The sequence below is a fragment of the Canis lupus genome, chromosome 9 (genome assembly GCF_048164855.1).
Source record: "Canis lupus baileyi chromosome 9, mCanLup2.hap1, whole genome shotgun sequence".
Lineage (NCBI taxonomy): Eukaryota > Metazoa > Chordata > Mammalia > Carnivora > Canidae > Canis > Canis lupus.
This window is the reverse complement of record NC_132846.1, coordinates 41,190,627-41,218,340: the sequence shown is the minus strand read 5'-3', so window position 1 is coordinate 41,218,340 and position 27,714 is coordinate 41,190,627. Positions and strand designations below refer to the sequence as shown.

Here is a 27,714-nt window from a genome sequence, read left to right as displayed (position 1 = left end):
AGAAGAATTAACATCAATCCTTTTCAAACTCTTCCAAAAACTTAGAGAAGGGAACATTTCCAAATTCATTTTACAAAACCAGCATTATCCTTATAATTAAAACCAAACAAGGACACTACAAAAAAGAAAACTACAGAGCAATATCCCTGATGAATATGAATGTGAAAATCCTCAACAAAATATTAGTAAACAACAATAAAATAAAATAAAGTAATAATTTAAAAAATATATTAGTAAACAGAATTCAACAACACATTAAAAGGATCATACACCCAACAGCGTGGTCTAATGGGTTTTTCCCTGGGATGAAAGGATGGTTCAATACAGGCAAATCAATAAATGTAATACTACACATAAAATGAAGGATAAAAATCATATGGGGCACCTGGATGCTCAGTTGAACATCCAACTCTTGATTTTGGCTCAGGTCATAATCTCAGGGTTGTCAGATCAAGCCCCACATCAAGCTCCATACTGGGGCATGGAGCCTGCTTAAGATTCTCTCCTCTCCCTTTGCCCTTTCCCCTTTGCACATTCTCCTCTCTCTCAAAAGAAAAAAAAAATTATCATCTCAACAGATGAAGAAAACATGTAAAAAAATTGAAAATTCTTTCATGATAAAAACTCTCAACAAAGTGAATATAGTGGGAACATAACCTCAACATAATAAAGGCTATATATTACAAACCCACAGCTAACATCATACTCAATAGTGAAAAGCTGAGTTTTTCCTCTAAGATCAGGAACAAAACAAGGATGCCCACTCTCACCACTTTCATTCATCACAGCACTAGATATCCTAGCCAGAGCCAGTAGGCAAGAAAAAGAACTAAGACATCCATACTGGAAAGGAGTGAGTAAAACTCACTATTTGCAGATGACATGATATTATGTATAGAAAACACTAAGACTCCACCAAAAAACTGTTAGAACCAATCAATGAATTCAGTAAAAATGCATGATACAAAAATCAATATATAAATATCAGCTGTGTTTATATACACTAACAACAAACAGAAAGAGTAATTAAGAAAATCCCATTCACAACTGCATCAAATAGAATGAAATAAAATACTTAGAAATAAATTTAGCAAAGGAAGTAAAAGATTACATGAAAACTACAAGACACTGATAAAGACACAAATAAATGGGAATCACAATTAAATCTGTGTTCACAAATTGGAAGAATAGTATTAAAATGTCCAAACACCCCAAAGCAATCTACAAAATCAATGTAATCTCTATCAAAATTCCAATGGCATTTTTCTCAGAACTAGAACCAACAATCCTAAAATTTGTATTGAACAAGAGATCCCAATTGAGATCTCAAGATCTCAATCTTGAGAAAGAACAAAGCTAGAGACCTCACATTTCCTAATTTCAAATTACACTACAAAGTTATAGTAATCAAAACAGTACAATACTGGCATTAAAAAAGATAAACCAATGAAACAAAACAAAGAGATCAGAAATAAACTCATGCATATATGGTTAATAAATAAACTCTTGACTCTTACACATATGGTCAATTAATATTTGACAAGCCAAAAATATACAATGGGTAAAGTATAGCCTCTTCAATTAAATGATGTTGGGAAAACTGGACAGCCACAGCCAAAAGAATGAAACTAGGCCCCTACCTTAAATCGCAACAAAAATCAACTCAAAATGACTTGAAACTATAAAACTTCTAGAAGATAACATACGGGGTAAGCTCCTTGACATCAGTCTTGACATTGATTTTTTTTCAATTTCAAAACACCAAAAGTAAAAGTGACAAAAACACAATAAACAAATGGGATTATATAGAACTTAGAAAGCTTCTGCACAGCAAGGAAATCATCAGCGAAATGAAGAGGAAACCTACAGAATGGGAGAAAATATTTTCGAACCATATACCTGATAAGGGGTTAATATCCAAAATATAGAAAAACTCATACTACTGAATAGCAATAAATAAATAAATAAATAAATAAATAAATAAATAAATAAATAAATAAATAAATCTGATTTAAAAACTGACATTTTCTCACAGAATACCTACAAATGGCTATCAGGTATGTGAAAAGATGGCTCAACATCATTACTCATCACCAAATGCAAATCAAAACTAAAATGAGATACCATCTCATGCCTGTTAGAATAACTATCATAAAAAGAGAAACGTGATTTAACAAGTGTTGGTGAGGATGTGGAGAAAAGGAAACCCTTGTGCACTGCTGGTGGCAATGTAAACTGATACAGCATACTATGGAGAACATCAGAGCTTTCCCAAAAAATCAAAAACAGAATTACCCAAATGATCCATATAACCTTCTTCTCAGTATACACTCAAAGGAAGTGGAAATAGGATCTCAAAGAGACATCTGTACTCCCCCATGTTCACTGCAATATTATTCACAAAAGCCAAGATATGGAAACAACCTAAGTATCCATCCACAGATGAATAGATAAAGATGTGGGGTGTATATGTATATATGTATATGTGTGTATGTATATACACGTATGTGTATATATGCAATATTATTCAGCCGTGAGAAAAAAAAAAATCCTGCCATTTCCAATTTCTCAATAAATCTTGAGAGTGAAATAAGCCAGACAGAGAGAGAAAATACTACATGGTATCACTTCCATATGGATTCTACCAAAAAAAAAAAAAAAAAGAAAAAAATCAAACTCATACTAACAGAGGTAGACAAGTAATTGTCAGGGACTGGATGGTGTGGGAAATACAGAGATGTTGGTAAAGGAGTATAGGCTTCCAGTTATGAGATGAACAAAGGCTGAAAATCTAAAGTAAAGCATGGTTACTATAGTTGATAACACTATGCTATGAAATTACTAAGAGAGAATACATGAAACCATCATTATGTATCCTTTAAATATTTTATAATATTTGTCAATTATACCTCAATAAAGCTGAAAAAAAAATCACAAGTCTATGGAATTTTTTAAATACCTGATTTGTTCATTTTTAAAAAGTCCTAAATGACCAAGATTTTACATTGCATATTTTTATTTCTCTGGGTAGCAGAAATCTCTACAAAAACATCAAGAGTAAATGAAGGTATTTTCTTAAGAAGAAATAAAGGATAAAGAAGCCTTTCAGAGTTCTCAAGATTTAAAGATAGGAATACTATAAAAGATACTTCTCAGAAAATTAAAGAAAACTATGGTAGTGACATTTATATCATATCACTAAGTGTTACAAATGGAGGAAAATGAGATTTAAGAAGCATAGTAATATATTAGGTAGAAAAGATTCTCACAAGTGACTATTTAAATGTAGATAACTCTTATCTCTAATTTTCTCTGAATATCAAAAAAAGAAAGCCACATTATGGAAATATTTGTGATATTCTGCAGAACAAAAACAAACATAAATAACTTTCTTATAATCTATGGGAAACTGCTTAACTATATATGACAATACTAAAATGCTGATTATATCTAACGCATTTACCCTGAGAGCTTCAAAGTAAATAAAATATATTTTTCACAGTTATGGTAAGTACATCCATGCAGAAATAGTGGATATGCCATTCTTCATATTATTTTTCTACTCAAGCTGTTTTGAAAAGTAAAAGGTCTACGGTGAGCTAGATAAGAAAAAATAAGAAATTTACCTCCCTTTCTATATTCTGAAAAATTAGAATGAAATACCCCAAAAACCCTAAAAATGGTGGTCAGATATTCATACTTTCCCAATGTCTGAACAGCCCAAAGTTTTCTTTGGATGCTAACTGACAGTAACCTTGTATTTAAATTACAAGTTAAGTAAGCGTTACAAAAGGAACACGGAAGCCATAAAGCAAGAGGCAAACTATCAGATAACAAAAGGATTTATGATTCAAAGAGAACAAGAATAATTTAATTTCAAAGCACAGATTATATTTACAGGAGAATGGATTCACCTATAGTCAAAAACTACCTCATAAAGGCAAAGAAATCACATGAAGCACCAAATTCAAGAAAGAAAATGCTAAGTACCAGCTGCTAGAAACCAGTAATGCATTAAATAGATACAAGAGAAGAAATGATCCATTTAGTCACAAGCTAAGCTCCCTGAAAGTATAGGTAGGAAGCTCTGGAAGGTTAGCTGCAAATACCAATATTCACAAACTAGCTATCAAAAATAATTTCATTTGACTTCTACTAGAATCATCACAGAAAGATAAAGCAAAATTAAAAAAAAAATCAATTCCAACTTAAGTTGAAGACGTGTCATCAACTAAAGTAGCTTCTGCAAAACCCTATTTGAATCTCCCTTCCAGTGATATGTCTACTCTGAAGATTTTCAGTATCATGCATTACCATTCCTCTACTACAGAGCACCTGCATAATAGAATCCAAAACACAATGCAAAGAAGGCAGAAAGAGAACCTTCTAGCTCTACAAAATACTTAATTCCTCATTCTTTATAGTTTCATAAAGATATTACCTCTGAGATCAAGAACTAGAAGGGGTATAAAATCATACCCAGGATAAAGGGTCCTTATACTAGTGGCAGGGGTGTAGGGGGAGAAGAATGCAAGAGTCAATGACAGAAAAATCTACTGTGCAGACCCTAAAAACATGAGAGTTTTGCAGTGGTCCTCTCATGTCCTTGACTGACCCTCATAGCTGCTTCTCAAACTTCTTGAAAAAATCTGCCCAATGGCTACTAATCTACAAGATCAATTCTCTGAGAGCCTTGATGAACTACTCCCCAAAACTGGTTGAATGATGCCTAACCCCTCCTGCTAATGGACCTATGAAAAACTGCCAACCTTCCTCAAGTTAGAACTCTCCTTCAAAACATTTTCTAATATAATTTTATGTTCACAGTGTTCTGGTTAATTTTCTTTCAAACTATGAGAAGTTCTAGATCAACACAGCAGGAATTGGCTTCATTTTTTATTTTCTTGATGGGTTTCAAAGTAACTGTGGGCACTACTTCTGTATTTATATATAATCAAAAGGAAAATAGGCAACAGAAAAGTAATGCTTCTATTGGTCATTTAAAAAACAATGAAGACAAAGACATTTATTAAGCACCTAACTATACCACTATGGCACTTTTATGTAAATGATTCTATTTAATCTTCATTACAACTCTTGGGGTAAATATTCTTATGTTCATTCTACAGATGAGAAGTCAGAAACTTAGTTTAAGAAACTTACTGAGTAATCGAAGAAGGAAAATCATCATATGGTTTCACTCATACAGGGCATAGAAGAAATAGTGAAGGGATTATAAGGAAAAGGAGGGGAACTGAGTGGGAAAAATTAGAGAGGGAGACAAAGGGTTGCAGAAGGGAAGGTGGGCAGGGGATTGGGGTACCTGGGTGATGGGCACTGAGGAGGGCACTTGATAGGATGCGCACTGAGTGTTATACTATATGTTGGCAAATCGAACTTCAATAAAAACAAATGAAAAAAAAAGAAACTTACTGAGTTAGCAAGTGGTAAACCCAGGATTTAAACCCAATTATCTCAGGGCAATTCTTTCCATTTCACCAGCCACCAGCTACCTTAATTCTAACTATTTTAGTCTGTAAGAAACAACTGCATTCTTTCTGAGCCGCTTGTGTTCTGCCAGGTATACTTATTTCCTTTTTTTCAATCATCAAGTAAGCCTCTGTGCTTTAAATTTTTCTTCATGTAATTCATCTATTGCTTTCACTCCTTCCTAAACACTGATCAAAGATCCTTAAATATCCATATCCTATAGCTGTCTCCCACCAGTAATGCTGAATATCAATTTAGAGTTAAAACAATTGTACTCAATCAAAAATCGAGAATGTCCACTCTCACCATTTCTATTCAGCATTATACTAGAAGGTCCAGCCAGTGACATTAGGCAAGAAAAAGAAAGAGAAAACACAGACTGGAATGAAAGGAGTAAAATTCTCTTCATTCACAGAAGACATGACTAATCCAGTGGAATCCACAAAAAAAAAAAAAAAAAAAAAAAAAAAAACCTACAGAACTAAAAAATGAATTTTGCAAGGCTGCAGGATATAAAAATTGCATTTTATATATTAGCAATGAACAAATGGAAAGTGGAATTTTTTAAAAATCATGTCATTTATAAGAGCATATAAAATATAACACATTTAGGGATAAATCTGGCAAAATCTCGGAAAGAGCTATATATATTAAAAAAAAAAACCTAAAACACTGCTAAAAGAAACTGAAAATCTAGGGGCACCTAGGTGGCTCAGTTGGCTGAGCGTCTGACTCTTGGTTTCAGCTCAGGTCGTGACCTCAGGGTCATGAGATGGAGCCCACAATGGCTCCAAGTTCAGCAGGGAGTCTGCTTAAGATTCTTTCTCTCTCAAAAAAAAAAAAAAAAAAAAAAAAAAGAAGATTCTTTCCCTCTCCTTCCCCCTCTGCCCCTCCTCCCACGTACCCAAGCACTCTCTCAAATAAATAAAAAAGAAACCAAAAATCTATAAATGAGAGGTGAAACGTTATTCATGAATCAAAAGACTTCAATACTGTTAAGAGGTCAATTCTCTCCAAATTTATCTTTAGACTGCAATGTATTTCCCCCAGATTTATGTATAAATTCAGTGAAAATCCCAGTAGGCTTTTTTTTTTTTTTTTTTTTGTAAGACATTTAGAAACTGCTTCTAAAACTCATATAGAGGGCAGCCCAGGTGGCTCAGCAGTTTAACACTACCTTCAGCTCAGGGCGTGACCCCGGGGCCCCGGGATCGAGTCCCACGTCGGGCTCCCTGCATGGAGCCTGCTTCTCCCTCTGCCTGTGTTTCTGCTTCTCTCTCTCTCTCTCTCTCATAAATGAATGAATGAATGAATGAATGAATGAATAAATAAATAAATAAATAAATAAATAAATAAATAAATCTTTAAAAAAAATAAAATTCATATAGAAATGTAAAAAATCTAAAACAGCTGTATCATTCTGGATCTAATCAGAAGAGAAAAGCCTCAGAAATTTGAAAAGGGAAAGTTAAGCATAAAGAATTAATAACTATAACAGGGATTGGTATAACAACAACTAACTAGTGAGAAACAAAGAGAATACTAACAAATAAAAGAGCAGCTAATACCTCCTAGGGCTGAGACAAGAGTGTTTAAGCAAGAGCCTTTCCCAACTCCCTAGCCATTCCAGGACTGAGATCAGATCTTGTTGGAGAGGGCACAGTTCTGTCTCACCGGATGACAGATAAACTGTTCTTGTGTCATGTCATCAGAACTTGCTGGAAATCTGTCTTGCACAACTTGCAAGAAATCCATTCATAGGGGGGGCTAGGAAAAACTGTTCATCTGGAATTGTCCCATTAAGGCATTCTGCTACAAACTGACATGAGAGGTACAAAAAAGAATCTTGGGTTGCTGGCTGCTAGGGTAGTGCTATCCTCTGAGCACTGCAGAAGTTTAGTGTTGGTAAGCCCACACATGTGGCAGGAGCTGTACACTAAGGAAGCCATGTGTGCTGATTCTAGAGAAGCTGCATGTGCTGTTGGTGCCTGCCAAGCAAATACACAGAAACCAAGAAGCAAAACTCTTTCCTCTTACAATGTGTCTGCAGCACCCTATATCGACAAAGCTTAATGCTGGACCAGCTAGAAAAAGAAAAATACTAAAAGGGCCAGATCTATTTTCATAGAACAAGCAAAAAGGGTGAATCTGGAGCTAAGAGGCAATAAACCAATAACCAGTACAACAGTCAAAATAACACTGAAAAAGAACAAAGGTAGATGAGTAGCACAACTTCGTTTCATGACTTCTTATAATGCCACAGTAATCTAAACAGTAGAGTATTGAAACAGACAAGAGATCAATTGAATAAACTAGGGAATCAGAAATTAACCCACACATAGATAACCAGCCAATTTTTGACAAAAGTGTAAAGGATAGCTTTTCAACAAATGGCATGAGAACAAATGGAGATCACCATGCCAAAAAAACAAACTTACCCAAAAAATAAAATTATCCAATTTTCACTTCCCATAAAAAAAATTAACTCAAAATGCATCATAGTACTAATCATAAAACCTAAAATCATGGGGCACACCTGGGTGACCTAGTGGGTTGAGCATCCGACTCTTGATTTTGGCTCAGGCCATGATTTCAGGGTCCAGGGATTGAGCCCCTTGTCGGGCTCCCTGCTTAGCAGGGAATCTGCTTGTCTTCCTCTCCCTCTACCCTTCCTTTTGCTCATGTTCTCTCTCTCTAAATAAATCTTAAAAAAAAAAAAACTAAAATCATAAAACTTCTAGAAGCTATCCTAGGAGAAAGAAAACCTTTATTACCTCACATTAGGTAAAAATACCTTAGATGCAAAAACACAGTTGATATAAGAATAAATTGATAGCCTGAACGTTCATCAAAATTAAAAATGTTTATTCCTCAAAAGATACTATTAAAAGAATGAAAAGACAAGCCATAATTCAGGGAAAAAATGTCTGCAAAGTTTGGAATCGAAAATATAGAAGCAGCATTCAAAACTCAAAAAAAAAAAAAAAGCATCCAAAATTCAGTGAGAAAACAACCAATTTTTTTTAAAAAAGTAAAAGATTTGAGCAGACTTTTTTTTTTTTTATAATTCATGAGAGACACACAGAGAGAGAGGCAGAGACACAGGCAGAGGGAGAAGCAGGTTCCGTACAAGGAGCCCGATGTGGGACCTGATCCCAAGACTCCGGGATCATGCCCTGAGCTGAAGGCAGATGCTCAACCGCTGAGCCACCCAGGCATCCTATGAGCAGACATTTTAACAAAGAAAATATACAAATAATAAGCACAAGAAATGATGCATATTATCATTAGTCATTAGAGAAATGCAAACTAAAACACAAGAAGATAATACCCGACACCTATTAGAATGGCTAAAATTAAAAGGAATAAACCATACCAAATATTGGTAAGATACAGAAGAACTGACAACAAAAACAAAAAGTGGTATGGCCACTTTGGAAAATTATCTGGCAATTTCCTAAAAATTTACACATACACCTACTGTACAATCCAGTCGTTCCACATTTATGTATTTATCTAAGAGAAATGAAAATATATGTCCATACAAAACCTTGTATTATTAATGTTCATGGCAGTTTTACTTGTAAGAGCCTGTAACCAGAAATAACCCAAATTGTCCATCAAGAGGTAACTGGATAAACAAACTTAGGTATTATCCATATGTGTCAGTTATGGACATATATGCAGAGGCCCCCAGCTCTGAAGGACTCTTTCAATATATGTTTTGTGATAAACAACAAAATTCCTTTGACATGAGCACTATGCTAAACTTTTTTCAGTAGAGGGCACTCAAGGGACACTGAAATAAAAAGAGGTTCGCCACCAGTTTATAGTAGGGACTTGGTAAGGAGCCTTAGATATGTGGGTGAGGAGTTCTAGTAGAGTGCTGTCCCAGTCACTTAGAGGAGACACAATCCCCTGCAACCCTGAAGCCTCAGCTGATAAGAAGCTGTCAACATCCCTCTGCACATGGAAACCAGAGCCCCTGGGCACTCTGAAAGACTCTTGTCAGAACCAGCACCTATACTCCCTCTGTGAGCCCCCATTCAGATTGAACACAGTTGTCTGTGGCCCAGATGGACACATACCCCTAAAATACAGTTCCTAAATCCCTTGGAATTTCCTGATAGAAACATCTTTCATTCTGATGAGGCTACTCTTGGCGGGCTCCCAGATCGCTCCAATATTGGGACTGGTCACCACAAAGACCAAACCCTGATTATAAACTTGGAACTTTCAGCCCCATAACCTATCCTTTAGGGACAAGAGAGCACCAGACATTGACTTAATAACCAATCATGCCCATGCAATAAAGCCTCCATTAAAAATTCCTAAACTAGGGATCCCTGGGTGGCTCAGTGGTTTAGCACCTGCCTTCAGCCCAGGACATGATCCCGGAGTCTCGGGATCAAGTCCCACATCAGGCTCCCTGTATGGAGCTTGCTTCTCCCTCTGCCTGTCCCTCCCTCCCTCTCTCTCTCTCTCTCTCTCATGAATAAATAAGTAAAATCTTTAAAATAATAAAAAAAAAATTTCTAAACTATGGGGCCTAGAGAACATCCAAGTTGTTAAACACATCCATGTGCCAGAAGAGTGGCACACTCCACTGTGTGTGCTCAGGATCCTTCCGGACCTCATCCTATGTACCTCTTAATCTTGCTGTTCATCATTATCTTTAATTACGTTCTTTGCAGTAAGATTATAAACATAAGTGTTTCTGAGTTCTGTGAACCATAATAGCTAATTATCAAATGTGAGGAGGAAGTCATGGGATCCCCCCAGTCTGTAGCCAAGTCAGACAGAAGTGTAGGTAACCTGGGCACCCACTACTCCCAAATGACATCTGAAGTCTTGTGGGACCAGGCCCTTAATCTTTGGGGTCTGTGCTAACTACTCAGTTGGTATCCTCTGAGATTAAAGAATTGCTTGGTGTAGAAAACCCACACATCTGATCAGAAGTGCTGTGAGTACAGAAAATGAGTTTTCTTTTACAGGGCTAGATCCTCTGAGACACTAGCAACACAAAGATAAAAGGTCTCCATGATTAAGGGATTTTTGTTCTATCATATTTACACATAGGCAGGAAATCAAAATGAATAGTTTTGTTAGACAGCATTATTAATGGCATTAGTTCAAAATGATTCCAGTAACAACCAGAACCAAAGATATGATCAGTTTCCAAATGATAGTAGCAAAATACTTGCTTTCTTCATAAGAAAATTTTAAATCCAATTCCTTCACTGTCAAACTGAAAAGGATTATTCCTAAAAGATACCATTTATGAGAAAATAGATGGAAATATGTACAAGAAAATAGATGGAAATATATACAAGAATCTTACAAATCTACCATAGACTTAACATTTTGCCCATATCTACACCAAGCACAATAACCAAAATCTACCCAACTTTCTCAACACCAATTCTTGTTTTCAGTCATTACCTTCTATCTAGCCCTATCATTCAACTTATTGCTGATCAAAACTAAAAATGTTAGGTATGTGAAAGAACAGATATCAAAAACAGGCAATTCAAAAGAAAGAAAGGAAGTGGAAAGGGAAGAAAAAAATGAATATCAAAAAATTTGGAAAAATGTTGGCTCTCTTATAATAAAAAAAATACAAACTAAGAGATCTTTTTAATCAACTGAGAAATATTAAGTCTATAATACCCAGCATAGAGAAAACATGAGGAAAAGTTTGTAAAATGGTGTAACTTTCAGAAGGAAATTTGCTTCTGTGAATCAAAACTCTAAAAAATTACTCAGCCATTAGAAACGACAAATACCCACCATTTGCTTCAACGTGGATGGAACTGGAGGGTATTATGCTGAGTGAAGTAAGTCAACTGGAGGAGGACAAACATTGTATGTTCTCATTCATTTGGGGAATATAGATGATAGTGAAAGGGAATATAAGGGAAGGGAGAAGAAATGTGTGGGAAATATCAGAAAGGGAGACAAAACATAGACTCCTAACTCTGGGAAACGAACTAGGGGTGGTGGAAGGGGAGGAGCCGGGGGGTGGGGGTGAATGGGTGACGGGCACTGAGGGGGGCACTTGACGGGATGAGCACTGGGTGTTATTCTGTATGTTGGTAAATTGAACACCAATAAAAAATAAATTTATTATAAAAAAACTCAAAAATAATTCAATCTTTTGAATTATTCTTTCAATTTTATCTCAAGGAGTTAACGCTAAGGAGTGTATACAAAATCCTTTGTGTACATTAATACATATGCTATGTAAATATAATCCTTTGATATCTGTATCCTTAAATAGCTCCTCAGGGAATTCTTATGATCATCCAGTTTGGGAACCATGCTCTAAAAAATGAAACTATGTATTAAAAGAACTAACATCTAATCAGCAATTTTTGTAAGCTCAGCACTATACTGACAAAATCATTATCACTTTTAACCAAAACACACTAGGAGCTAAAGGCCTATTTTGAAAGCTCCACATTCCTAAAATACTCATAGTAAAAGCCTTAAAAAGAATTTTCACACAGTTATATTCATTACCTCACTTAAGATTAATGTTCTGTGTTACCTGTAAGGACAATTTCTAGTTACTATCTCAAAATTTCCCATTAAATTATATTACAAAATGGAAGCTTGTCTCAAAATTACATAAAAGTGACTTTTAAAACAGAATACAAGAATTAGTGGAGTATGCATGATATAACAGATAATCAAAATAAATTTCATAGAACAAATATCTTACCAAAAATACTGAGAATCTTACCTTAAAAATTATAATCACCTGCCTGGATCATTAAAATCTCTAAGAGAAAATATCTGTATCAGGTATATCCACAAGAAGGAAATGTTCTATATCTATACGGTCCAATATAATAACCACTAGCCATACGCGGCTACAGAGCACTTAAAATATGGCTAGTGAGACTGAAGGGGAAGCATATAACATATTTAAGTTTACTCATCAATTTTAACATGTATTAAAATGAGAGGAGTATTTCATTGGGGGGAAAAACTGTAAGTGAAATAAAAGCCTAGAAGAAAATCTAGACTAAGTTCTTTTTGTATTTATATTAGTAAAAGGGCAATTTAATCCACCCCTTTCATTCCATGAAGATACAAGCAAAGGCAACTCTGAGTTTCTTCATGTCCAGCAAGGACTAAGTAATTTTTCATTGCTACCAACAGAAAAAAGGTTTGAAATCACTAACTGTAAGAGAAAAGCCTAGATGACTCATTCCTAATCCTCTAAATCATTATAACTTCACATAACTAAGTAATACAGATTTATTTAGCAGGACAATTAAACCCTCTGGAACTTTATTTAAGGTAAGTAACTTCACTAAGAAAATAAAAGCAAGATTTTCTATCAATGCACCGGTCATAGACTCAAATTTCAGCTACCAGAACTTTAAAAACTAGAAAAGCTTATCCTCTTTTATGAAAATAAAGGTCCAGCCATAGATAAGAATAATGCAGAAAATAATTCAAAGCATATTATTAACAAGGGTCAAAGGAAATAAAAAAAAAAAAAGGGTCAAAGGTACAAATTCTGATCCCTCACCCCAAAAGGCTAAGAGAAACTTAAGAAAAATGATACAGGAGCACCTATGCTCCTGTGGTTTTAAGGAGTGTGGTAACAACACTCATTAAAAATGTCTGAAATCAGTTCTCCAGCATTTACTATCTACAGATTAATTCACTTTTTTTTAAGAAAACACTTTTTGCAGAGAATACTAATTGCCAGGAACTACATTGAGTCCTGGGGATAGCCCTGAACCACATGAACTTAGTCAATGTTCCCAAGGAGAGTCTATGATAGGTCCAAAGTAGTCTAATTCAACAGTAGGTTGAAGGTAGTACTTCTGGGTTCCTCCATATAACATCTGTTCTGAGCTGACAACATTTAGCCTCAGATTGGCCTGCTCTGTCAATACCTAGCATACTTATAACCTAATTTTATTTCTTTTCTCTTTCAGATTCTAAAATAAACATCTACTTCAGAGATTCTGCTTTGGCTTTTTTTTTTTTATGGCCTTTACAAACATTTTGTTTATTTTAATGAAGCTGGTACAGAGAATGTCCATTTAAAACTCATATCCCAGACCAAAAAGTACAAATAAAATTAAAAAGATCAGTGTTCTATTGTATACACTTCTACATAAATAACTTCATTAGGTGCTAATGAAAAGTAGAATTTTTCTGGATCTTCTGACAAGATTTTTCTTTTATCTTAAAAATGCCTTCTCCTGGGCAGCCCAGGTGGCCCAGCGGTTTAGCGCCGCCTTCCTTCAGTCCAGGACCTGATCCTGGAGACCCGGGATGGAGTCCCACGTCAGGCTCCCTGCATGAAGCCTGCTTCTCCTTCTGCATGTGTCTCCATCTCTCTCTTTCTCTCTCTCATGAATAAATAAATAAAATCTTTAAAAAAAAAAAATGCCTTCCCCTCAGTGAAGTCAACCTTTGGAGTTAGTCATTACTCTCATGATCTCTGTCACCTCAACTCCAGCCTGATGTTTCTCTTCTTTTGGTCCAGACCCTTAAATTTTAAAAGCAGCTTCAAATTAAGGAAAGGCCATTTTTCCACAGTTCAGTTCTCTGAAAAAACTTCCATTTCCCACTGAAAGTCATAGTCCAGGAAAGAAGCAATCACATGCTAGAACTTCAGGGCTAACTGGAAAGTCATTATGAACAATCACATTGCTTGTGAATGCAATCATGGAAAAGGTGGCCTTTCTGTGCACACGTATAATTTTTAAAAAGGAGAGGGCAATATGAAGGAGGTGAAGGTTTGATCACCAAAACTCAGCACAATGAAAACAAGTGATAATGAGTAACAGGCACTAGAATTCAAATTACCAGATGTTTTAAAGAGATGGAATACAGGTTTTCAATTCCATTTTGAACACCATATTACAAAAGAACTATTTTTAAAAACAAAAAAGGATTGATAGTAAAGAAACATATAAAAAGAACCGCTAAATCATTGAATGACCTCATTTGTTCTGATAAACTTCAATCACATCTTCTTCCATTCCCAGTCCTTTTGCAGCGTGATTATCAGAAATTCTCTGACCTTCAAAAAGGAACCTGAATGAACTCCTTGTCTTTGACAGCACCATTCTTTTGAGTTTGAGATGTGTTGTCATTTTCACTTTGAAGTGAATGAATCTCATTGCTATCCTGGTCCAATGACGGAGTTTAATGTATTCACCTTCCTTCTAACCCCTCCCCCTCCCAAGTCCTTAGTTGACAGTTTTGCCTCCTGGTCAGATATGGTGAAGGTGGCTTCGCCCAGGGTCTCTGCACAATAGGGACTTCAGGTAGAACCTCATTCTGAGATTTATAAATCTGTCTCTCTTTCCCATGGAAAAACACCACAGCTGGAAGGACTTCTCCCAGGCATTGCATCACTCTGCTTTGACTTTTTAACTTTTGGGGATTTCAAGGTATTTAAGCTTTTCTAAAATTTTAATTATATTTATAATTTTTATTACAAACATATCACTTTACCAATCAAAATTTCTTATATTTTCAATTTAATTATCACCATTTATATTTTCCTTTAACAGATTACAATGATGAACACTAGCAAGCCTTAAAACTAATGAGTTCTTAATTCCTCATTTTTAAAAGTGTTGAAGTGTATCCCTTTATTATGCAAATATACTTTCCCAACATCATCTTTATGAAAATGAATAACTTAAAGTTACTTATATCTGATTCAAATCTAAACTTCGACACTCCTCCCCTGAAAAAAAGAAAAAGGGGAAGGAGGAGGGGGAAGGGAAGGAAAGAGGAAGGGAAGGACAGGACAAGAAAGGAAAAGGAAAATCCTCTACCAAACATTTATTGACCACCTACTATGTGTCATGCTATTATTTTAGGTGCTTAGGATATCTCCTGAAGGGTTGGCTAGAAGGATTGGCTTGGTGTCCTTACCCCTGGGTTCCATTCCATTTAGCAGAATCCTGCTCTGGTATATGTATCCCCTCCTTTGCAGGCCACAGGACTGGCCCAACTATGAGCTTTGTGAACATGAAAAGTAGGCAACAGTTTTCCTGGTTTTAGCCAGGCACTCAAGTCTTTAACAAAGCCTATTTACAGTTCAGGTGACATCCAGTTAAGCATTTAATAAACGTTTTGATGAAAAAGGAAAAAGAACTCATGGAATTTTATTCTGGTAAGAAATTAATCAATAGGGATGCCTGGCTGGCTCAGTGGTTGAGCATCTGCCTTCGGCTCAGGGCAAGATCCCGGAGTCCCGGGATTGAGTTCCACATCGGGCTCTCTGCATGGAGCCTGCTCCTCCCTCTGCCTGTGTCTCTGCCTCTCTCTCTCTCTCTCTCTCTCTCTCTGTACCTCTCATGAATAAATAAATAAAAATCTTAAAAAAAAAATAGTCAATAAATACAAACACATGCACACACACATACAAAAACAGTGTCATACATAAGATGATATGATAAAAAATAGATATTTATTTTAGATGGAGTGATCTGGAAGAGTTGATAGGAGACTGTCAACTAATCTCTTTGATAAAGTGTCATGTATTATACCACTACTCTATAAATTCCAGTTTTTAACTTAACAATGTGTATGAAAAGTATCAACCTACTGATTGACTAGGTGTTTTGTAAAGCATCCTCTAGAATCTAGAATTAAAACAATTAAAGATTTTATAGCAGGGCATCTGGCTGGCTCAGTAGAGCATGATATCCAGGGCATAGAGTTCAAACCTTACATTGGGTGTGGAGCCTACGTAATTAAAATAAAATTAAATAATAATAATTCCTTACAATAATAAAATTCATTTACAATTAACCAAACTGTCAAGTAACTTATTAGTGTATGAAAGAATCCATTTTGTTTTTAAGCCATCTCCTTCCCCTTTTAGCACTTTTTTAAAACCCCAAAATGCAAAGATGCAAAGTGTGCATAATATATTAAACTATCATGAAAGTACAATTCTCCTAGGATTTTTAAGAATGTTTCAAATATTACAAATCACTACTAACTGGTGGCACAGTAAGAAATATTTTTAAAATGAGATTTATCTTCTATTCTGCAATTGCCTGTATCAAATTTTCTCAAGCCACTAACTCAGAACCTAAACCGTAGTCACACTACTGTCATTAAGATCTAAGTATCGGGGATCCCGGGGTGGCTCAGCAGTTTAGCACCTGCCTCTGGACCAGGGCGTGATCCTGGAGTCCCGGGATCGAGTCCAGCGTCGGGCTCCCAGCATGGAGCCTGCTTCTCCATCTGCCTGTGTCTCTGTCTCTCTCTATCATGAATAAATAAATAAAATCTTTTAAAAAAATAAAAATAAAGATCTAAGTATCTAAGATCTGAAGTGGAAGACAGAATGTCTCTTTTCAGAACAGTAACCATATATACAAAGGTTTCTATGACTGTGAACGTACTTCTAACTTCCCTTGTCCAAAAAGAAAGACAAGGAAAAATTAGAGCTCTCAAGCACTTGATCCTCATGGAGTCCCCTTAGAGGGTTTTCAGCATTTTACAGACCTGGTCCTAGAACCTAAATCTTCTAACTGAAAATATTATCGGAGATATAATCTAGATTTAGCTATATTTGTCTCTGATTTTTCTGCTGCTTTCATCAGTTACCTCTGATGTGTGATAACATCTGAAAGAAGGGTTTTTTTTAACCTAAAACTTCTTTAAAAGAAAAAAAAAAAAGACACCTCTCCCTACAGTTTGGCACTACTGACTCTAAATTCAGATTCCTCTAACCTATCCCAAGTAAGCCAAATTTACCCACACCAGAAGCTGTGAAAAAGGTACTCTTATCAACTCTTATTATATGATTACACTCACATCACAGTGAACCCTAGCCACCCTGTGGCTTCATCTTATGCCAAAATGTAAAGGTATACTAAGAATTTCTTCTGCACTACTATTTTTGCAATATTAGAGTTTTTAAAAAAAATTTTTGGGGGGATCCCTGGGTGGCGCAGCAGTTTAGCGCCTGCCTTTGGCTCAGGGCGCGATCCTGGAGACCCGGGATCGAATCCCACGTCGGGCTCCCGGTGCATGGAGCCTGCTTCTCCCTCTGCCTGTGTCTCTGCCTCTCTCTCTCTCTCTCTCTCTCTCTCTCTGTGACTATCATAAATAAATAAAAATTTAAAAAAAAAATTTTTTTTTCAGCAAAGCTCATAGGGCATTCAATTAGTTTCAGGTCAGAAAGGCATACCCAGAATAGGTCATCTCTAAGACCTATATGAGACCATCTTCTCCATATAGGTGCTCAAGGTGGTCCCAAGGTAGTCATAGTCTCCAAGGACCACATTTAAGGCCGGAGACCTAAGGAACTCCTAACTCAGTTAACAGTAATAGTTAACATTTATTGAGCCATTACTTAAGCCAGGCACCATGCTAAAGACTTTGCATTTATTATTTATCTATATTTTACAGATGTGGAAATTTAGTACCTAAATTAACTACCTAAGCACAGCTAGTATCCAAGTCAAGAATCAGACCATATCTGCCTTACTCCATAGCTTATGCTCTCTAGAGCAATTCTAAAACATACAAACACCCCAATTGACCTGAATGCCCAGAGAAATATCAAGAGTAATTTAAAAAGCATATACTTAAGTAGAAAATAGCTTTATATTTAGTATCAATTTTTATTTGGAATAAATCTAATCATAAAAATTCAATCATATTATCATGCCTATAATACTTACCAAGAAACATAAAGAAAAACACAGGATAAACCCTCATAATTAGAACTTGAATTACGAATACTTTCTTGAAAATGAGGATAATTTAGTTTAGATATTGTTTCTGTGAAATAGTCACCTTTTTTAAAATTAATATTCTTGAAAATCCTTCTAAAAATTGAAATAATTTCCCATCTTAATACTGTAAAGAATAATAATTTTAAAAAACTATAAAGAACATAAAGTAGGTGCGCCTGGCTGGTTCAGATGGTAGAGCATTCGACTCTTGATCTCAGGGTTGTGAGTGCAAGCCCTACATCGGGCACACAGATTACTTAAGATAAAAAAGATTTTTTTTAAAAAAAAAAAGAACTTAAAAGTGGTTCCTTGTAAAAACAAGTATTACTTAGAAGTAGGAGGAGGAGGAGAAACCTGTTCTAATAACAGTAATAATGGTAATGACAGAAGTAGTTACAGAAGCATTAGTGGTATAGTAGTATTTACAGTAATATTACTTAGTAAATATAATAAACCAAAGAAAATATAATTTTGCTTTGCTGATCCTGAACCATGCAAAATCTGAGAATCCTTATTAAAAGTAGTAATTCTCTTTGTACACATAGGTAATTAAATGCTATGGGAGATTGTAACTTAGCCAATCAAGTCTAGAGTTAAAGAAAACTTAAGAGACGAGGTACTAGAAGCTTAGCTTTAAAAGTATGTTTGCTATCAATTCAACTGTCATCTTCATGAAGCACCATTCTCAAACTCTCTAATTCTTGCAAAGCACATTTTATAAGAGCCCTATTTGTCACAATTTTAGAGATTTCTATCTTTCCTCTAGACTTTTATCTCCTTTAGGCTTTAATTCATGTCATATGTTGTGGCTGTCTCAGGCATTCAACACAGTACCTGAATCATAACAAAAGTTCAATTAATAAAACTGTTCTACTTAAAAAAACATTTAATCATCTAATGTATAATTCATAATGAAAATTTACTTAGGGCAGCTTAGAAGTTGCTGAAGTTTGTGTATAAAGTATTAAGTTATAAAGATATTCATGAAAGCTCTACCCCAAGTAATGTATTCTAGACCACAGACCTGTAAGATTTGAGTAAGGTTTTAAGGTATCAGTATTATTAGGGAAAAACTTCCATTATTAGATCTACTTTTAAAGCCACTCATTTACTAAAGAGTTTAAGTATTCCTTCCTCTGTAAACCCTTTCATTACCTTCTAGGCACAATTTATTATTACTCTCTGCGTGCTACTACAAAGTTTTACAGATAAGCCAATTATACTTACACTAAGCAGAGTAGGACTAAATTTCACACAACTCAACATATTTCACACATTACAGAGGGATAACCTCAAACTACCTTCAGAACACCAAATTCAGTCTTTGAGACATCATTTTATAAACAATTGTGAGTTACTGCATGAAGATCTGGTAGCTCATAATGCTAAGGAATAGGAGAAGTGTGAAGACAGGCCTCCCTGAAGTTGAGAAAACATCTGTTATCATGCTGGCCTATGATGACTTCCTACCTCATTTTTCTCAGTCCTTCTACAGAGCGAGCTTTGGTCACATATACATAAAAGCTGGGACACGTAAGGGTGAAGGGGTTACTGAAACTATCATTCCAAAATCCTGTAAAGTAGGTATCCTCTTGTCTGGCCTAACTCTTCCCTGGGCCTATCTCCAACAGTCCTTGATTTCTCCCTTGGGACAGAGAAGTGCTACAGGTATTGCTGGTTTTCAGAAAGATATCTCAAGTAATCAAATATATAAGTGGGCAAAATTTTTTAAACACCCAGATCATATTGTCACAGCAGGATGAGAATGAACCTTTTCCCCTCAGTTTCACAGACCTATCATTCCAGTAACAGAGCTCAAATCCCAGAGTCTGCACTCCTCTCTACAAGGAGGTTGGGCCCAAGATCCACTTTCTCAGCCCAAATACAGCAAGCAATCTCACCCAGACGCTTTTGATGTTGTGCACCAAACAGGATTCCTGGTTCCAAGGGAAACAACATGCCCAGGAACCAGAATTAGATGTTTTGTTTTTATTTTATGTAGGCTCCACACTGGGCTTAAACTCATGACCCTGAAATCAAGGTCTGAGCTGAGATCAAGAGTTGGATGCTTAACCAACTGAGCCACCCAGGCACCCCTAGAATTAGGCATTTTATAATGACACATTTTGGGTCTGTGGAATAACTCCCTATAGAAATACCCGAACACCTCCTACCTGTCTGACATGTGACATTTATTTTTAAACACATTTTGGAAAATATATTATTATAAAGAAAATTAGAGGACTTCCTATACTGCAACTATTGACTTACATTTCCAGCTTATCTACTAAATTGTCAGCTTTCTAAAGGCAGAGTCTTAATCATTTTGTGTCCAAACTCGTAGTAGTTGTTCATTAAATTTGTTGAAGAAAGGGCAAGAAAGCAAGACTAGGGAAAAGAAGGGAGTAAGGATAGAAAGAAATATGATGAGCACCCTTCTATACATCACTTTAAATCCCACACCAAGACAGATATTCATAAGTGATATATATTTTTTAAATCCTATCTTCCTGGAATCCCTGGGTGGCTCAGCGGTTTAGCGCCTGCCTTCGGCCAAGGGAGTGATCCTGGAGTTCCAGAATTGAGTCCCATGTTGAGCTCCCTGCATGGAGCCTGTTTCTCCCTCTGCCTGTGTGTGTGTGTGTGTGTGTGTGTGTGTGTGTGTGTGTGTCTCATGAATAAATAATAAAATCTTTTTAAAAAATAAAAAAATAAATCCTATCTTCCTTGAAAAAAAATTGCAAAGAATAAGAACAAATTCTAATTATGAAATTTTACTGCTTTCAAATAAAATGAACCCATCAATTCTGCATGATCTTTTCCTTCCCTTGGGTTTATCTACGTCTCAGTAGAAAGATGATTTTTTTTTAATAATGGTAAAATACCTTGAAGATGACAAGAGTAAAAAAAGCTAAGTAATTTATAAAACATCAGCTTAGAAAGCAAGAAGAGATATGCAGTATAGAAGGTCCTAAAACAATCCTTTGATAGCTTTTACGGGTAAGGAAGTGGTTCAGAATCATCAGACTCACTAAATGTTTCTAGAAGTTTCTACTACTACTAATTTTCCACTCAAAAGGGTAGACCCAATTTAGGCCTAAATACAACTAATAGGGTACAGGAAAAGTCAGAAGAATGCAGAGAAATCTGATAAGGAATCATGACAAAGACATCAAATGAAACCCAAATACAAAGTCAGTAAGGAAAAATTTAATTTGTAAGTACAATATAAAATATTAAATTATTTAACTATAGATAATTTATAATCTAAGTAGGAGAGTCTAGAATACCAAGTTTAACACATCTAGAAGATCATTTTAATCACCTAGTTACAAATTCCAATTTTCAGAAGAGAACAATGTGAATCACTGTGGCAATATAAGTCCTAAAGCATTGTTTTCTAATCATAGAAGAAAAAAAATACATTTTCAAGATCCAACAAAAGTTAATTAGCACTGAGGGAGAAAAGATAAAATACTCCTTAGAAAAAGAAGAGAGAAAAAAAAAAAAGAGACTGAAACTTCTGAAAACCCAGGTAAGGAAATGCACAAACATAATAAAGCTAAATAAAGGAGTGCCTGGCTGACTCAGTCAATAGAGCATGCAACTCTTGATCGCAGGGTTGTAAGTTCAAGCCCCATGTTGGGCACAGAGCCTACTTAATTAAAGAAGAAAAGAAAGAAAGGAAAGGGAAGGAAAGGGAAGGAAAGGGAAGGAAGGGAAAGGAAGGGAAAGGAAGGGAAAGGAAGGGAAAGGAAGGGAAAGGAAGGGAAAGGAAGGGAAAGGAAGGGAAAGGAAGGGAAAGGAAGGGAAAGGAAGGGAAAGGAAGGGAAAGGAAAGGAAAGGAAAGGAAAGGAAAGGAAAGGAAAGGAAAGGAAAGGAAAGGAAAGGAAAGGAAAGGAAAGGAAGAAAAGAAAAAAGAAAAGAAAAGAGAAAGAAAGAAAGAAAGAAAGAAAGAAAGAAAGAAAGAAAGAAAGAAAGACTAAATCAAAAGAAATAGAAAAGCTAAATGCACACACAGTGTATCAATCACAGTGATAACAGAGTAACAGTCTCACCAACCTAACAGTACTGCACTCATGAAAAAACATTATTATTAAAAGCACAATGATACAGAATCAGAAAACAGACTACTAATTACATAAAGCACAAATTTAAAAAGAAATTATGATCACAACTATGTCAAAAAAAATCTATCTATGAAAAAGAACTAGAAGGCACATATACTCACACATGGTAACTATGGTCATGTTAAACTGTGGGATTAAGGATGATTCTCTTATTTTAACAAACCAGCTGCCTGGCCTTTTTCCAGGCGGCCGGGAAGATGGCAGACATTCAGACCAAGCGTGCCTACCAAAAGCAGCCAACCATCTTTCAAAATAAGAAGAGGTTCCTGCTTGGAGAAACTGGCAAGGAGAAGCTCCCGCAGTACTACAAAAACATCGGTCTGGGCTTCAAGACGCCCAAGGAGGCCATTGAGGGCACCTATATTGACAAGAAATACCCCTTTACTGGCAATGTCTCCATCCAAGGGCAGATTTTGTCTGGTGTGGTGACCAAAATGAAGATGCAGAGGACTATTGTCATCCGCCAAGACTCCTCCACTACATCCGAAAGTACAACTGCTTTGAGAAACGCCACAAGAACATGTCGGTGCACTTGTCTCCTTGCTTCAGGGATGTCCAGATTGGCGACATTGTCACAATGGGTGAGTGCCGGCCCTGGAGCAAGACTGTGCATTTCAACATGCTCAAAGTCACAAAAGCTGCTGGCACAAAGAAGCAGTTCCAGAAGTTCTGAGACAAGACTTCTGTCTACACCCCTGAAGAAAATAAAACTATTTTCCCAGTCAAAAAAAAAAAAAAAGGTTGCCTGAATTACCTATAACATAGTGATTTTTTAATGTAACATTTTTTCAAAAGAAAATAAATTACACTTTACATATAATTTACACCAATTTCTCTTTTCATACTTCCACCGAGATACCGAAGCACTAAATTCAAGATACCTAAGCACTAAAATCATGACATACATTAAGTTTTTTTACATCACATAAAATATAAGGATTAACATTATTACTCTATTCTCTGCTCATAAAAATAATTAGTAACAGTGTACTACTTAAATTAAGACACCCAATCTGAATGAGCCATCCAATTAATTCTATATATCCGAAGCATCAGCACAAGGTTTTAATAATCATCAGAATCATCAGTTATCCTAAGTACAAATTAGTGAAACTTGACATTACCCTACATGTTTAAGAGTATAAAAATGAAACTATCAACATAGGAAACAAAGGTTGCCATTGTCCAGAAATAGTAACTGGGCTAAGAATGAGTCATTTCACCAATAACAAGAATCAGCCCTAAAATCATTTTCCCTCTGAAAAAGTTCTTTACTTATTTTTACAGATTAGAATACACTACCTCAAACTATGCAAACCTAAAGCCAGAAAGCAAATTCCAAAATACTGTCAAATCAGACAGAAGGTATCATACCAAGTTTTACCATTACAAAATTGCCAAAAAGAGTCAAAAGTAATCATCATTCATGTCCAACATGTAATGAGCCGGAAGGGAAGGGAAGGGAAGGGAAGGGAAGGGAAGGGAAGGGAAGGGAAATAGACCAACATGGAAAACAAAAAAAGAAAGAAAGAAAATCAACACCTCTTCTTAGAGCCATCAGAGAATTGAGCTCTGAGGGCAAACTGCTACCCTGAATACTAGAGAGACAAACAGGCAGATGCAGACAGAAAATCAGTGTGGGAGATATAGAAGCCCAGAAACATAATAAGCCCTCAGCTGGAGCCAGTATCAATAAGAATACTTTAACAGTAATAGACAATTTGCTGGAGGCTCTGTGTCAACTAGCTTGGAACGAAAAATGGAGAGAGAATCCAGTCTTTGAGAGGTCCCCATGCTTTCCTGACTTTTTACATCCAAAAACCCTATCAGGTTCTCACTGGGAGGATCTGAGAAAAATTGGTTTCTGGAAAGGGCAAGGGAAAAGTAACCACCTTGAAATATGCCCAGAATTCTCTGTTCTTTACAAGGCCTGCCTGAAAAGAAAACTATTTAATAAAGCCTAACAAACTAGAATTTTATACAGCCTAACCAACCAGAGTTTTACAGAATCTAACCAAACTGAGGGAATGGAAACATCCAACTCCAACTCCTCTGTCCTTCAACATGGGGTAACAGAGAACCAAATCAGGCTCACTAAAACACTGGGACCTAATACCATCCCTTACCACCACATTACATCATTATAAATAAATGAACTGCAAGCCTCAGATTCTATTAAAGGATTTTCTACAAAACCCAGAAACAACTGAGCAGACAAAAACAAAAACACTAAAAATTTTAGTTTCTGACACCACTGATTCAGAATATAGTAAACAGCCTAACTCATGGCCAGATAAACATAAAACCTCACACTAAAGGCCTATTTAACTTCAGTTTGTTTTACCTAACATATCTGGCTGACACCAAATATTACAAAACACTGTAAAAACAAAAACTATAATCTGAAGACACAAAGCAAGCTTCAAAACCAGACTCAGGTACAGCAGAGGTTATCACTGAATTTTAAAATAGCTAAGGTAAATACACTAAGGGCACTAATGGACAGACCCATTGAGGCACCTCTTTTTTAACATATTTTTTAACGTATTTTATTTCAAGTATTGCTACAGTGTTACTGCAAATGTTATATTCTAATATGTCTTCCAAAATTTAAATAAATCACCTTTGTTGGAGTATCTAGTGATCCTCTCTGAATCACCCAAATACCCACCCTGAAAACAGGGGCCTGGGAAAACTTGTCTGTTATTGAAGAGCTATATGTCGGTAGATCCTTAAGTTCAAGCATTCCAGGGTTTCCCTATAAGATGGGTTTAAAACTGGACTGTATGGAATAAACCAAAAATCCATTTTCTTCCACTTCAGTCACTTTCGTGCAAATCCAAAGATGTTGGTTCAACTGACATTTATACCTACCACCAATACATAGACATTATTAATTTGTATCTTGAAAAAGCGTAGACAGAACCACAGGTGGTTTTAGTTAAGTATTACCAAAAAATTTCCTCTTAAGTATCCACAGTATGTCTATGAAGTAATCATTATGTATTTTCAATATTATTCAAAGGAAGAATTCAAACAATAGTGCAGTGAGCTATTCAAAAATATAAGGAAAATCCAATGGAAGAAGAACTCAGCACCATGCTTTGCCTCACTAGACTATTATCACTCTATTAAGAATGTTTCTCAGATCCCTTGACTGAAGGAGTATTATGATAGACAAATGTAGGCAATGAAGGGAGAGCTACTCTCTCATCCTCACTTCAGAAAAGGTTATTTCATTTTCTGAACTCAGCTGAAAAAGAACAGCAACAACACATTTTTTTAACTTCAAGTGAATTAACTAACCTGAAGAATGTCTCCACTCCAAATATACTATTCGAATTGAAAAACAAAATATGGTTAAGTCAGAGAGATCAAGACTAACGCCATGTTTACCTAACATCTTCATGACTGATCTTCACCCAAGTAAATAAAACATAAATAAGACTACATTCACAAGTCAGAATCTATCATACCAGCACTTAAAGCATTCTCTATTTCATTTTTTTGTCACTCTAACAAAACTACTATCAATATAGTATATAGCAGACACTCAACAATTACCAAACTTCAGAATCTGAAACCTAGAAAGGCCCTTACAGATCATTTGGTCCATTCCTCTTCCATTTTACTTATTGAGAAACTACTACCTTGAGAAGACAGTAACTTTCTCAAGCTAGTTAATAGTAGAGTACAAACTAGATCTAAGGCAACTTGATTTCTATACTGGTATTCTTTCCACTACATCATCCTGTTGCCAAGAACTCTGAAGAGCCTGTGATTTTATCCTACATGCTAGCTAAGCAATCAGCCTGCCACAGTCATGGATACTGAGAAACATCATCATCTAGCCACACACAACTGAGATACTGAAGACTGAAACCACATACTTCCTTGTATCCTTGCACTGGGTTGAATACTGTCCCCCTAAAATACATTAACTGTCAACATGACCTTACTTGGAAATAGGGTCTTTGCAGATATAATCAAGGTAGCATGAGTTTACAGTGGATTAAGGTGAGCCCTAATCTAGTGACTAGCGTCCTTATAAGAAGAGGGAAACTTGGATACAGATACAGAGGGAAGACCACCATATGAAGATGGAGGTAGAGATTAGAATTATATTGCCACAAACCAAAAAACACTAAGGACTGCTTGTAAACACCAGAAGTTAGAAGAGAGAAGAAAGAATTCTTCCCTAGAGCCTATAATTTTAAGCAAGAAGTATGTGATTTATTATAGCAACCCTAAGAAGCTAATATACCTACACACACATCTTCTGGTATATAATAACAAGATTTGGGGACACCTGGGTGGCTCAGCAGTTGAGCGCCCGCCTTCTGCCCAGAGCGTGATCCTGTAGTCCCTGGATTGAGTCCCATATTGGGCTCCCTGCATGGAGCCTGCTTCTCCCTCTGCCTATGTCTCTGCCTCTGTCTGTCTCTCATGAATAAATAAATAAAATCTTAAAAAAAAAAAAAAAACACAAGACTTATTACTCCAATGTCCTCATTAGCATAATTCTACTATTCCAGGAGATTCTTGCATAAATATAAATTTGATTGTTCATTACAGAAGCTTCAGGAAAGACCCATCAACTCTTCAATAGGAAGCATCAACAATTTTCAAATCCTTGCCTTTCTGTTTCCACCAATTCTAAACTATTACAATATTCAATTCTAAGCAAGCCCCATCACCACCACTTAAGACTCAAACCAAACTTCAAATTCTCAAATTTTGACCTTGGCTTTGCCCTTCTAAGATACCACAAGGCTTTTTTAAGGTGGTATTCTCCTTCACAGCAATAAGCAATAAACTCAGCTTTATTTTATCAATAGGTTGTGTTAGTGATATTGGCAAGTCAGCATAAGATAATCCTAACAGAAGTTATGACACTCCTGGGTCAGAGACAAAGAATAGTTTAGTACTCAAAATAATAGCAGTAGCCAGAGTATCATCATTTGCACTGGTTCCCCAAGCTCTAATTCTTAAAAGGCAACACAAGGTGAGCCAGTGATGCCTGCATACACAGTAGGTTGCATTACAGGAAAAGAAAATTGAGCTTACTTATGAAACCCTACTCTGGTTTACAAGCAAATGTGCCCTATCTTTTCCCTAAAGGGATTATCTTGAGTATCCTGGACAGCACAGAAATCTGTAACCTGTCCTTAGGAAAACACTGTTTCTATCTTCATAGGCTGTTTGCTATACAAATTTCCTTGAAAAGACAGCCCCAAACAAAAGCTATCAATGCTTCTGCTCAGAATATGGGCAGAAACACAAAAGATTCATGCAGAAAAAAGGAAAAAAAAAAAAAGATTCATGCAGAATTACCTTCAAATAGGTGT

The 27,714-nt window shown here is 35.9% G+C and overlaps 2 protein-coding genes and 1 pseudogene across 13 annotated transcripts in view; 1 reads left to right on the top strand and 2 right to left on the bottom strand.

Annotated features, from left to right (window-relative positions):
* The window catches only part of FUT8 (fucosyltransferase 8), a 301,142-nt gene that overhangs the window by 217,357 nt on the left and 56,071 nt on the right, over positions 1-27,714 (bottom strand). The window lies entirely within an intron of this gene.
* Positions 13,974-20,513, bottom strand: LOC140640108 (small ubiquitin-related modifier 1-like). The gene has a single exon (XM_072838960.1). The coding sequence runs from the start codon at positions 14,643-14,645 to the stop codon at positions 14,466-14,468; it is 180 nt and encodes a 59-aa protein (XP_072695061.1). The 5' UTR covers positions 14,646-20,513; the 3' UTR covers positions 13,974-14,465.
* LOC140640107 (small ribosomal subunit protein uS17-like) lies at positions 22,542-23,039 on the top strand (annotated as a pseudogene).

Coding starts and splice junctions, on each gene's coding strand:
- LOC140640108 (XM_072838960.1), bottom strand. CDS start 14,645: ATGAGATTCATTCACTTCAAAGTGAAAATGACAACACATCTCAAACTC.